This window comes from Cylas formicarius, unplaced genomic scaffold, assembly GCF_029955315.1.
Source record: "Cylas formicarius isolate icCylForm1 unplaced genomic scaffold, icCylForm1.1 PGA_scaffold_6__28_contigs__length_40554024, whole genome shotgun sequence".
Classification (NCBI taxonomy): domain Eukaryota; kingdom Metazoa; phylum Arthropoda; class Insecta; order Coleoptera; family Brentidae; genus Cylas; species Cylas formicarius.
The window spans coordinates 33,571,970-33,586,149 of record NW_026844347.1 but is presented as its reverse complement, the minus strand read 5'-3'; the positions used below and the strand labels follow the sequence as shown (position 1 = coordinate 33,586,149).

The following is a 14,180-nucleotide window of genomic DNA, read 5'->3' as shown; positions in this document are numbered from 1 at the left end:
CACCGATTTTGTCTTAAAGCCTTTAATTCACGATATATAACACAAAGTTACATTCTTTTTAAATGGAATACCCCAATTTAAAAAAAAAATTAGTTTTCTAATAAAATTTCCTGTCAAACGATGTGCCATACCCTACCATACCATTACCATAGTAGGCTGTGCTTCACTCTGACCTATCCAGTTTTACGGTATCTATGTTGGTAGCTATGATCAGATAAAAACAATTGCCATGATACACAAATCCAAGTGTCAAATCGTCAAGTTATCAATATCACAGATTTTGTCTTAAAGCCTTTAATTCACGAGATATACCACACAGTTACATTTTTTTTTAATGGAATACCCCAATTTTTTTTTAATCAGTTTTCTAATAAAATTTCCTGTCAAACGGTGTGATATACCCTACCATACCATTACCATAGTAGGCTGTGCTTAACTCCGATCTATGCAGTTTTATGGTATCTATCTAGTTAGCCATGCTCACATAAAAACAATTTCCATGATACCCAAGCCCAAGTGTTAAATCGTAAAGCTATCAAAATGTTTGAAAACTTTGAAAAGTACGACATGATAAAATGTTACATTGAAAGTTACGAAAATCGACAGACGGCGTTAAATCTATATTTCCAGAGACATCCGGAAAGAAGGCAGCGTAGCTCAAAAATATTTTTGTCATCTAAACGAATACGGAATACTATGGTAAATATCAAAAATTGCAAATATCTTTTAAACTATTTAATAAAAATAGGTGTATGGCACATCATTCGACAGGAAAATTTATTAGAAAACTGATTTTTTAGAAAAATTGGGGGTATTCTATTTAAAGAAATATAACTTTGTGTGATATTTCGGAAATTAAAGGCTCTAAGACAAAACGGGTAAAATAGAGAGATTCCTGCTTAAAAAAACTTTAAAAAATGGATTTTTCTCAAAATTCTATTCTTACAACTAAAAAAGTTATAGAGGGCCTTTAAAATCACACATTTTTGAGAATCACCCTCAAAAACGCCTTGACATATCACGATGCGGTTTTCAGTTTTTGACTAACTATATTGCAAATGCTTAAAGCCATAGAGGCCCCTCGAAGTTGGAGCACCCTGTACTTAGCCTGCCTAATGACAAAAGTAAGCTTACCTTTTTAACACACCTCGTGCTGTAACATGGAAGCAAGCATTTTTCTACAGACATTGCGAAATTGCAGCTTTTATAAAATACCGAATAGATAGTTTCCGATTTTAGTTCTAATATTCTGCAATTCGCGATATTCTCAGAAGCAGAAATTTGAAATTTCGTTTCATTGGATAAACAACAAAACGAAATCTAATTTGCGTTGGTCTGATCCGCAGGTCACGTGGATCACGAAGCGTCTTCATCGAACTTATATAACGACGTGATTTACGCGCCTAGCGCGGCGTCCCAGGGGGCGTCGCATTACTCGCCGGACGATCTGATGAATAAAACTGCCCTCTATCCTACTCACGGCCTGCAGAGGCGTCAGAGTAGAGTTTCCGACGAAAACAGGAAGTTTCCGCTCTGGTCTATCGGGACTATTAAGAAAATTTCACCCACGCGTAGAAGATAGCGTCGTATTAGTGTACAGTTTCGTAATAAATTATTATAATTAACTACGCGTTTTGTTTATAGGGTTTTTGCTCGTGTAGGGTGTTTCATATTTTTTTGTTATTTATTAACATATTCAGGATACAACAGGAATACTGTTCCAGACAGAATCCATATGACCAGTTCAAAATTCTGCTACAAAATAAAGTATTTAAAATATTCATTTTTGATGATATTAAGACTCGGTGAAAAAATATCTGCATTAATACAGTGTTTGTCAAATACCATGGCATGCTCCTTAGTAAGGGCAGCAAGAATCTTTACACTACAACTTACGGTAATTAATATATAATGTAATTTAAAGAATAAAGAAGATATTGGAGCTTGAAATGCTTACATTGAAATTGCCATTGCCAAAACAGGGAATAAGATAAGATAAGCACGCCTGATTTCTTTATGCTCGGTTCTTGAGTTAAAGATTTCCTAACAAAGCAAGCCCTCTATAGCTTGGAAGGTTTATTCTGGTGATGTAGCTTGTCTAGTCCCTGCTTTACATGATATGTTTTCTTTTTACTTTAATGTAAGAGAATATGAATGTTTGAATTGAATAAAATGAAAAAGGTGGTATATTCTGTCTTGTCTGACAGAAATGAATTCATTTCCTAATAGTAAGTGTAAAATGGAAAAGAAACGGAGAAGCTATGTTGAAGTTCGGATTTATGAATCTTTTATAAACTATTGGTAATCTCTTGAATTTGTGATCGACTCTATCGGTCGGAAAACAATTTAAAGGATAATATTCTCAAGAACTCGTTTTGGACAGATTGACTTACCAGATGCAAATGACAGTTTGCTATAAGTAAGCCGATAATAAAACCCAACATTCCATTTGCCTTTTGCAATTATTTGGCCAAAATACTGCCGAAATGTCTTATAGCTGTTAAGAATAATCCCAAAGTAATTGACTTTACAAAGTCAGTCCAGTAATCATGATGCTTAACTTTAACGAATGGTTCCTTGGTAAATTTTGAGTCAAAAGTTTGATACAAACAGATAGAATGTTGTATTATCTCCGCATAAAAAGATACACTTACTTTAATCTTTATGTTATTATTATTTATTATTATACACAACTTTACAAAGTACAATACAATACAATTGTTAAGTTCTTCAACGTCGTTTTAGCAATGTTGTTTTTCACTGTGCCATGAGAGATATAAAAATGTCAGATGTGATATTTTGAGCAGATATTTTACCAATTTGACTACGCTGAATTTTAATATTGGCTTGTTGTTTTATCAACATTGAAGACGGTTTGATTCTGTCCACCCTCTACACATTAATTGATTGGAATCATTTTTATTCCCATATTTTAAAATAGTTTTAATCGTCAAATAACATTAGTTAAGACTACGTTTTTATTTTGGTTTCATTTTTTAAAGCAATAAACAGATTCTCCGATCACCTTCGAATAAATATTTTTTAATCGAGACGTGTGCGAAGTTTAAGTCACTGTTTGTTTAAAAAACTGTAAAAATTTCTGGTATATGTCAAATATATACCGGTACACGAACAGACAGATCGAAAATTAGAAACTCATTTCGGAAATTTCTGTTGACAAAATATACACGTTAATGAGAAGCAAAAAGTCCCCCAGCGAAATGGAGATCTACTTTTACTAATTTTATTACTATGTCTCATAATGTTTCTGAGGCTATCGACGATGGTTCTCAATTGGACGTAATATATCTTAATTTTTTAAAAGCGTTTGATTGGTTTGATTTCTGAAGCGGCTATTAATTTCTTTTTCAATTTTATCTAACCCCACTCATCGTCAAAGCTTAATAGTGGGGACATTAGCATTGAAGGTTTTGGTTAATGACGTTGAAGGTGCTGAATTTTAATCAATAATAATAAATTGATTTGATTACATATCTTTTAGTGTTGTCATGATTACTATTATTTATTGACTTTATTTGAAACTTTAAATAACTTTCTGGATTGCGCTGACAAGTTAAATAAACCATTCTTTTGTCTTATATTAACTCTAGACATAGATATTTTTCCTGCCCACACCAAAAAGAAATATTTTATAATTATCACTTATTTTCTCAATGTCCTATTAGTAAAATAAGAATTGCAGTCTTTTGCTCTTGCTTTGCTTTTTTTAAATTAGAGTTAATGTTTTTAAGTTTATGTTTAACGTTAAGTTTCGTTGTGTAATCATTCCATTGAATCCCTCTGTAACTATTGTAATAATTGGTACTAGATTCTACCTGTTAGCTGAGATTTATAGCTGTTATAGTATATCCTGTAATAATAAATAAATAAAGTAAAATAAGCAACACAATTTATTTTATTTGTTTGTAATACATCCGTATAACTAAAGCCACTTTAAAATGGGGAACAATGTATTTGAACATTAAAAAAACAAAAAGTACAAACGTGTGATTCCGTTCTAAGATTTTAAAACTAGACTTTTTACATTTTTTTATACATATTATTCATCTATTTTACTGTAGAAATAAAAGCCTGAAAGGATTTTAGTACTTCAAAGCGTCAAGAACGAGAAGCAAATATTTCAAATTTTTTGACTAATTTATTCTGTCAGTGACAAAATAAATTAGGTTTGAAATCAAGTCAACTCTTAGCGTTAATTCATCAACTCCATATTTCTAATCAGTACTCAGCTGAAGTACTTTCAAGATTCAGTTGACGTTTCATAAATCTCGAGGTAGATGGCGCCCGAGTCATATGAATTCGAAGTCAAACAGTTTAAAATGCAAAAGGGAAATTCAGCGTTAACTTAAAACATTAAGAAGTGTCTTTTTTTTAGTTTGATCATAGTAATAAGAATTTATGAGGTAATTAATTTTTAAATTATTTTTTGCTACAAAAAAAATTAAGAATTTATAAATAAATTTTAAAATTGTAAAGATATGACAAACGAATGAGCAATTATATAAAAAAATGTCATTATTACAATAGAAGAAACCACTGTTAAAACAAAATCAGTTATATCTCTAAAAAAATACATTAGAGTGCTATTAACAAGAAGGAACACTGTATTAACATGCGTCAATTATCTGGAGTGGTAAAAAATATACATTTAAGAAAACAATATTTAAGAAAATTTGCAGAGAGAAAAAAATGTGTTTGGGGATGAGACAAGGGCGTGCGGTATATACGTAGTTAATGTTGATGGAAAAAAGAAAATCTCAAGAAAAAAAGAAAATACTGTTTGGCTTTAGAACACTAATTTTATTACATAACAAAAAACAACTCAATTTTCCTGATTTTAAAATTGCTTTCTAATTTAGTAAAATTTTAAATTGTTCTATATATATTTAGTATTAAAGACACTCTGAAACCTTTACTATTTTATTTATCATATTTTAATGAAAACGGTTAATTAATAACTATAAATATAAATCATTTAACGCTGTGACGAATGCGCCGGGAATTATTACCCAGATATCGTGGTATTTGAAATTACTTCGGATCAGTAGGTCTGGGATAAAAATAAAAGCAACAGTTTATGTAACAATCATATTTTTTTATTGATTTCTTCCGGGGAAGAAAAGTAACAACGGTCGCTGGAAATAAGTTAAGAAACGCAAAAAATAAATTAACTTAAATAGGCACCAATATGGTGGTAACGGAGCTTGAGTATCTTCAAAAGTAAATATCACTCGTGCGGCTAATTGGCAGGTACGTGGGCGCTGTAGGCCAGGTTCTGGGCTTCCTTGGGATCAAAATTCCTGCCCCAACCTCCATGACCGCCGCCTCCGTAGCTGTCGTGACCGCCGGAGCTGATGTGGTGCTCGTGGTGATCGTGGTGTGGCTGTGCTACTACCTCGTAAGTCACGTGCTTCTCTTGACTTAGTAATTTTTTAAGTCCGATAATAACGGCGAGGACCAAGGCGAGCTACAAAAATATGTTTGTGTCAAACTAATCACAAATAATATATATCATAATGTTTCTTATCTGGGCTCTTGAACCTGGGGAGCTTCTTTCCAATGAGAAAATGGATCTATCTTATTCGTTTTACTGACAACATAAATAAGAGTGACGAAGACTGAATATGCGTTTCTAAGAGAACGTAATTTAACAGTTTCAATAATTGGGTTTCTGGGAACAATTTACCGACCAGGAAAGGACATCTTTATTTTACCTTCACCATTCCATTGGAATCCTTTTTGCAATAATATCTTGAAAACATTTTTTGCAACTCGAATTTAAATTGGATTTTTAGGGCTCATTCACTATCCCCAACTAACAAACCCATTTTTACATGTCTGTGAGCTATTTTTTAAGAAAGCAAGTTTATTACGTAATTTACGGATATTTCAAAAATGTCGGGCGATTTCTTTGCAAAGACGGAATTTCAGTTTAAATATTTTTTCAGTGTCAACACTTTAATTTAATCCCCATCTTTGAAAGACGGCAAAATTTTAAGCAAGGGACAAAACGAGAACCGCTAAAATTAATTGCGAAAATCTTGTAAAGGGCAAGATCCGTGTTAATATTCCTCGTAAAACTGACCCCAGAAGGATTATTATACTGGCAAATTTAATTGAAAATGAGCACAGAAATTTCCATCTGCTCGTTTTATATTCAAATGATATAAAGTCCATTTAGCGAGTTTTGGTGTTTTCGTACCTTTTTATGGGGAATTACGCAAACCTGAAAGCATTTTGGGGATACGGATCTAACGAAAATTATCCCCAAGGAAGGCTTCATTACTTATAAGGCACATTTCCAAATTTGAAACTTTATCTTTGTTGTCGTGAAAATTTTTGCCTTTGTAATCAGATATGCTTTTATTTAAATTATGAATATTAGTCTTGGCAAACACATGAAATTCCTTTAAAACAGCCTTCTAAAAAATGGTTAAGAATGTTATGGATTACTGACGAACTGAACCGCGTTTCTGAAAGCAATTCTTCTGCTTATCAAATGTTTGCGTTTCAACTTTTTCGAATATCACTTACCTTGCTGACTAGCAGCGCCTTTCCGACCAGGAGTACCAACGCTTTAAACGCGAGAGCTTTCAGGATACCGATCTTCATAACAGCGGCAGCCATCAACGCTCCCATATTGTTATCTTTGTCTTTCTTCTTTCTACCTTCTTCGACTCCCCCTTCTGAAGGGCGAATGGAAAATCCCAAGTTAAGGCCTCCACTGGGGTCCGTGTTTCCTGCAATTACTACGTCGGCTCCATCCGTTACCTGTAAAGATATACTTTTTTAGGTTTTTTTGGGTCCTATTAAAGAAAATGTCATATATTAATCCATTTTAGTTTTTCAGGTGTTGCACTCTGTGTTATATGGCATCCACATTGATTTTAGACTTATTTTGCACAAATTGGTATTGAAATGTCTTTGCTTACATTCTCATGGTTAACAGAGTTCGCTTGAATTTTAGATATCTATTTTAAACATATCCTTCTTGTACTGGTTATGACTTTTCTCTGAGACATTAACCGTAGATGGGAAAGTGTATACCGTAATTCCTTTAACTAATTTCCTTGAAATTCCTTGGAATTACTCTGGAATTTTTTGGAATTATTACCCCAGTTCTCCAGAATTTATCCATTTTTACTGTACACCACAATTCTTCTGCCCTTGGTATTTTCTAAGAAAAGAGGAATGTTTCTCAGTATACTAAAAGCAAGACATTTAGACGAGGTAGACAATCTTCCAGGATGCTATCCCATGTTTTTTTTTTAATTATAAATGATTGTTTTTAATACATTTGAAATCGAATTTTAACTGATAATCGGAAATATATTGCAAAGACATTTTGAATGCAATTCTAATAAAGGGTTTTAAAATTAAATGAAAAATTTGGTTAAGTTCTCAAAATACATGAAAATAATGACAGTTAAACACAGTTAGTAGTAGTTGTGATTTAAACTATCGCAAATACTGAATGTAGCCAACGAGTTTTCAATTCTCAGTAATTCAAGGAATAAAAATCAAAAGTTAACGAATTAATTAAAAACATTATTTGAAATTAATCAAATCTAATTAATAACATGCCAACGTTGATTTTCAAAAATTAAGATATAATAAAATTTTTGGATACCCTTCAATTTTGTAGGTTTGTAGATATTTATATAAAGTTGTAGATAAAAATAAACATCAAAAAATACAAAGAAGTGATATCAATCACAACTGAGATTAATAAAAAAAAAGTACAATGTTAGTTCAGCACTGGGTTCAGAGAAATTGTGATACAAAACACAAACTTATAGTTACCAAAAATATTTTCATTGCACGAGTTAGCAGACGGCGGAGAAAAAAAAACAAAATTAGCCGATAAGTATTCACCGTAACGCGACGACTAGATTCTAGGTTAAGTGCTTTTCCGTAGGTTTTCCTTTCGCGGTTTCAGATACAAAAATCAAGTTCACGATTGTCGTGAACATTTGACCTTATGGCATGATAAAATCGTGCGCAATTTCACTGTAGAAATTTTAATTATCCCGTCTTGGGCAGGCGCGGGTTTCTAGGTCCGCAAAATCACCAGTTTCGTTTTCAAAAACATGGTTTATAAAAATCCATCCCATCCCATCGACTTGATCGCCTCTTCATACTGACACACTTTTTTCTCACTAACCGGAAAATATTTTATTCTGCTAACAAGCAGGTTTCTCACAGTGGAGAATAATAAACTGCAATAATAAAATATAATTACCACAATCTATTTCTTTTCCCCAGACTTCTTGAACGACATAAACAATATTATTACGTTTTAGGCGGGTATCAAAATACTAAAAAAAAAATTTTCATTGAAATTTATGCTTAGTGGCAGGTGTCAATCTTTTTATCTTGGCTACCAATACATCTCAATGAAAGCCTCGTGAATCACAGGTATAATTAATTATTTCTATTTATTTGTAAACTTATAGCGTGTTAAGAATATGTGAATAGTTCTTAACAGGTTTCTTACGGTACATTTTCGATATTTGTACCTGTATGTCTCTTCATATCACTAATTCACCATGTATGTTTAGGTGGGAGTTTGCTGTTTGCGTTTACCAACCAAATAAAAAGCAAATGAATATTTATCTGCCTATTTTTCTTATCAGTCGAGACGTAGTGAAAACTTTACCTTCCATTTAAGCGACCTCGTCCTCAAGAAATTGTACAACTTGTCTCCGACGACTTCAATCATTTGACTCTCTTCTGACATGTTCTCAACGTCCTTCAGGCTTCTCGATGTGTCGACAGCGACCGTCTCTGTGGAGGTTTGAGTAATTTCGATATCCCCGAACTCGATCTGAGATTTCTTCATCAACCTATTGAAGTAAGTCACCAGCTTCAGCATCATGCACGACGATACGTCTCTGTTCGAGCATTTGTTGTTTAGTTTCTTCAGCAAGGACTCCTCAATTGCCGGTTCATTAGAATGAACCTGCAAGAGAACCAAAATTACCGATAGTGGTTTGGTAAAAGGCCGTCAAAAGATAAAAGTATCGCCATCTTTATTTCATTTCACGTGGACTAAGAAATTTGCAGTTTTTCTTGATATTTAATTTGGAAACCATTTCCTGTTTTTTATTTTGAAGGCTGGTAGTGGCATTTTTGAAATTTACGCTGTTGAGACGGCAACTACGGATTTATTTCCATCCAAGTCATAATAAACCTACGCTTTTCGGGGATCTAAGTTGTTCCAATAACGGGATTATTAGGGATTCCGGGAGCTTTTGTACATTTAGTCTCGCGTTCCACTTCCTTTTCAGGATTTCGCAAATTGGGAAATGTATCCGTCGAAGAGAGCAAAAATTTGCATATAGTTACCCGATTCAAAGTTGCTACGGTGTAACAAAGCAACATTTCGCGTCAGCAATTTGGATTGTGATTTTCACAAAACTGTTTGCGAAAATCTTCTACAAAAATCTCTATTACGAATAGTTAACTATTGACGTTTCTGAATGTCAAAAATCCATGAAAAAAGAAATGAAGGTCCTTGGAATTTTAATTTTTAATTAAGGTAATCGATCTTTCTGAATTCAAAAGCTTTATAAACGTATAAAAAAATGACTATTATAAATAGTCAACTGCAGAATTTTTTAAATGTCTATACAGATAAAAATAAATTGAAAACCTAAAATCGATGAAAAAAAAAAAAAAGAAAACGAAGATTTTAGTATCGTTGGAAATTCAATTTTTAACATCGAAAATTAAAATAATCTACTAATATAACTACCATAAATAGTTAATTGTCATAAATATCTATTCGGAGTTTTATTTTTTTTTCTTTTAACGTTTCTAAAATAAAATTGGATTACTATCGATTTAAGTTAGGAAAAAAAGTAAATTTTGATATCTTTAAAACAAAAAATTAAAGTAATCCAAATTTAAGGAAAGCAACTTACATCATTCTGAATTAAAAGCTGTAAAAAGGTTTCCTCGCAACATTTTTCAAAGTGCCCTTTGGCAGAATAAACTTTATGGAGATACGCCACAAAGCCGAGTTATAAAAGCATCTTTTACGGAAACAATGCCGATTAAATTAGCCTGTTTCGAAATCTTGAATGCATAAATTTTTGTGAAGCGGGAACGGTTAAAAGCAAACTTTACTTTTACTTATTTTACCAGTAAAAACCAAAACGAAAGAAAGGCAATAACAAAACGACCGGAGACGCATAGAAACTTAAGATACTATTCTACAAATTCCGAAATAACCAGACAAAACTACGCAGTCTATTTTGTATATTAGTGCGGTTTTCATTTGGACTTCGGAGCAAAATAAATTAAAATGGTACACCACTAAAATGCTCATAATGCCAGCGTAATTGAAAACGGCGAAAACCGCGATAAGGTATCTTTCAAAATGCCCTCTCCGTTGAAATGCGACCCCTTTGGCTGGGATTTAAAGTTTCTCTCTTTTCGTTTATCGGCACACAATTTTACGATAAATATAATTCATAAAACACACGAGCGCTCCCGAAGGGGCTTATTCTAAAATTAATAATTCAGTCGGAAATTGAATCGCTAATGGTCTATTTGTCGAGAACCGATACTGCTTGATAATCGGCAACAGCGAATGAATCATATTTTCAATTAAATATGCAGTTCGGAAAATTGTTTGTTAACTTTGTTTTCTTTTTGTTTAAATCGATCTACGCAATTAAATCGCCTGTATTTTGTCCATTGGGCCGAAAGTTATTGTTATTATTTGGGAAACTGAACAGTCGGAAACAAACGAAATTTCATGGTTACTGTATTTTAAAATTCTTTTGGCAAGGGTTTATATTTTTTCCTCATTGATTGGGAAAATAGAAAAATAAATTGTTGGATAATATTGGATGACTGTTTTCAGAGAACTAACTAAAACTTGAAAACATATTTCGATATAGATTTAACGGCCTTACTTTAGAGACAAATACCACAATGTTTTTAAGATTAATGTTTTTTTTGTTTTTTGTCTCGATCTTTTTTTCTAGCTCTCTGGAAAAGGAAAGAGTGAATTCATAAATGTTTTAAAATCTTAACCCCTTTTTTTTTCAAAATTTCAACTTTTAGGTTAAAATTGAATTCTTTGCAAAAAGTGTAAATTTTATAAAAAGGAATTCATAACTTTATAAAGAAATTTGCAAAATATGCAAGTTCTCCTACTTTTTAAGGAACACACACACACACACTTTTTTTTTTAATTTTGTAAATCACTTGCTTAATTTACACTGTTTGTCGGAAATTTCTTAAAAGCGTCAATTTTTGCGTCTTTCTTTAAAGTGCGAATTTCGTTACGATTAATTCGTTTTTTAAAAAAATTTGCAAAATTTTGTGAAAAGTTTTATGAACTCACAAGATTTTTACGAAATTCACTTTTTGGGTTCCTGGTACAAGACTGTTTTTAATGAAATTTTGCAAAAAGAAAATTTAATTTCGTAAAGACGAATTCATACCTAAATTTTGAAAAAAAAATGGGTTATTAAAATTACTTTAATTTAACAAAAATAATTACTATTTTGGGAATCTTTATTTGCAATAATAATCTACAACTTTTGTTTACCAGTTTTGAGAGGCTAGTCGTGTATTATGCACGGAGCTGAGAGTTTTTCTTAGATAAAATCAAAACTTTTCATATATTATTAAGCGTTAATGTTAAATGCGCAGCAAACAAAATGAAATTACGATTCAGTTACTTTAATTAGGCGTTTTAATGGAGAACACCCTAACTGTTCGCTCTGAATATTCATTATTCGAATCGCAGGCTAACTGTAGAACGAAGAGAAATATATACATCTTCCATTCTAAAAATTGTGTTGACACTTTTCCTAAGTATAAAACATTAGTGAAGAGGATTTTAAATTAACTCTTATACTACCATTACTACTGTAAGTGCAATGACAAATATATACTGGGCAGAGAAGAAAAAATAAATTATATCCTAATACTATCAACAAAATCGATTCCAATTAATAAATAATTTCCAATTTAAGTTTGCTGAGGGAAATTTAAAAATGCTTTTGTAAGCAAACTTGTAATAAAAAAAATAAACAAAAAAAATCTAAAAACAAATATTAATCTTATTAATTATTAATGTGTCCTTACCGAATTGATATGGGGTTTCGGATCTTCCACCACAGGTCCGCCGACGACAACGGCAACCGAGAAGGCAATCACAACACAAATCACCTTGCAGTTCATTTTCACTTAAAATTAACAACGAAACTACTCAAGAAGACGAGCAGCAAGATAAAGTCGATCCTGTCTATTTTTTTTTCTTTCAAGAGAGGTACGTGAGTTGATGTTAGCACATGACCAAAGTTTAAAATTGAATGAAGATCCAAGAAGAAGAAGGAACATTTTATATGATCCGCCCGTACGCGCCTCCAAGAGAAGGAAGTGTGTCATATGGACCAGCTTGAAGAATTAGGGTTAACAATGAAGCAGATTCGCAGGTTAAATACCACGCGATTCGGATTGGCCGAGACCTTGACTGCTGTTCGGTTTGGTCGATTGGATTTGTCCCCTCGTGAGAATGAGACTCTTCGGGAAAAATTGTTACAACGACAGTGAAATTTTCACTTCGGCTACTGTCAGTGCGGCTCGGTTTACACCGTCGCTTTAAGTCCGCCGCGAAATTTTGATTGGTATCGGATTTTTGATATTTTTTCTTTTAAAGGTTGTCATTTTAATGACAATTGAATTGAAATATAGTAAAATAAATCCTAAAAAAATCCTATAACAATGCGAATGAAGCCACCATGACTTATACAAGAAAATTTTATTGCGTATTACTTGCAGTTAATTAAATTTAAATTTAAAAAAATGTGTTACCAATATATTAAATGTAAAGAATAATTGAGACAATACAAACTCATTTTTTTTAACAAAAAAAAGCAGCATTGAGCACGTTATGTTCTATTACTAGTTACCGCTTAATCAGTTAGATTGACTACTTAGATTGTCTAATCTCGAGCTCTACTCTCTTTTTCATTCAGTTTTTAATATATAATATTAAAATTATAATATTATAATAATATGTTAATATTGTAATATTATTATATATTTCAGAATCTTAGGGTTGTGCCATCCGTTATTACTCCACCCAAATAATCATAGATATCTTTCTTCCTCCTCAAATTTGCTTAGAGCTAGTTTGAATGGAATGAAAATAAAGACAAAAAAATATGCTAACATAAGCTTTTATAAATAAATAAATAAGATAATATAATAAACATACATAGTTGAACATGAGCAGTTGAGTGCTTGAAACATTTACTGACTTGTTGATGCTATTTTGCAAATGATTTTTAGTTAAATTGAAGGCCAAGGCGGTTTTTCTGCTTTTTATTTTACAACTTCACTCTGAGAGAAGGTTTATTTTTAGATTATTCATATATATTTTTTTATTTTTAATTTTCACGCCACTATTGCCTAACAAATTTGATTTTTTTCATGACTGTTTTGATATAAAAGTTGAACAGCAGTCTCACTGTTGGTCTATCGTTGGCAGTGGAGCAGCTGGTTGTTAGTTATATATTGAGTTTTGAAGAAATTAATTTAAGATAAAACGTAGATTTTTTAACTTAAAATTAGAAAATAAAAAAAAATAGACGCACATTTTTGAAAGCGCCAGGAAAACCAGAGGCAAACTATCAGTAGCAGGATAGTCTTATACAATTTAATCTTTTTTCTTTCACCACCAACATGAGCAGGCAAGTTATCATAATCTTTTAGTCAGTTACAATGTCCGATAAGCCTTACCATAAATTAATTTGACAGATAGAGGTGTCGGTTTGTTTAAACGAAGTTCTAATTCCAGTTGATTTATCTAGTTTTCTACGACCTTATTGACAGTTACTTCGTTGGAGAAGTTTCGAAATACGCGCAATGTCAGATATTTATCCATTCCCATTGACGAAATAGTATACGATTTATGATTAAACTAAGACTGAAAGATTCACTGTGCGAAGATATTTTTTTTTTATGTTAGTCTAGACTTTCCGCTGCAAAGCTCTAAATTCATTTTCATGTGGTTGACTGCATTTTGTTAATATGTACGTAATTTATTACTATAAAGTTCAATCAATGGCAGAAATTCTGAAATGTAAAATTAAATTTTGCAATTTACTGCACAATCAACATTCTCTATTAAC

The 14,180-nt window shown here is 32.0% G+C and overlaps 2 protein-coding genes across 3 annotated transcripts in view; one reads left to right on the top strand and one right to left on the bottom strand.

Moving 5' to 3' along the window:
* LOC132703493 (uncharacterized) overlaps positions 1 to 3,565 on the top strand; it is a 59,280-nt gene extending 55,715 nt beyond the window's left edge. For both annotated transcript variants that reach the window (XM_060672791.1, XM_060672790.1), the window contains one exon: positions 1,347 to 3,565. In XM_060672791.1, the coding sequence (XP_060528774.1) occupies positions 1,347 to 1,582 (236 nt within the window). In that variant the 3' untranslated portion in view covers positions 1,583 to 3,565. The remainder of the gene's footprint in view (positions 1 to 1,346) is intronic.
* A 1,550-nt stretch (positions 3,566 to 5,115) lies between these two features.
* LOC132703483 (uncharacterized) lies at positions 5,116 to 12,339 on the bottom strand. Its single transcript, XM_060672770.1, has 4 exons — positions 12,130 to 12,339; positions 8,681 to 8,983; positions 6,556 to 6,792; positions 5,116 to 5,488 (listed from the first exon to the last, which is right to left on the bottom strand). The coding sequence occupies exons 1-4, from the start codon at positions 12,223 to 12,225 to the stop codon at positions 5,261 to 5,263; spliced, it is 864 nt and encodes a 287-aa protein (XP_060528753.1). The 5' UTR covers positions 12,226 to 12,339; the 3' UTR covers positions 5,116 to 5,260.
* Between the last annotated feature and the right edge of the window lie 1,841 nt (positions 12,340 to 14,180).

Coding starts and splice junctions, on each gene's coding strand:
- LOC132703483 (XM_060672770.1), bottom strand. CDS start 12,225: ATGAACTGCAAGGTGATTTGTGTTGTGATTGCCTTCTCGGTTGCCGTT. Junction 6,793..8,680: donor CGAGGTCGCTTAAATGGAAG/GTAAAGTTTTCA, acceptor ATATCTTTACAG/GTAACGGATGGAGCCGACGT. Junction 5,489..6,555: donor AGGCGCTGCTAGTCAGCAAG/GTAAGTGATATT, acceptor ATATTTTTGTAG/CTCGCCTTGGTCCTCGCCGT.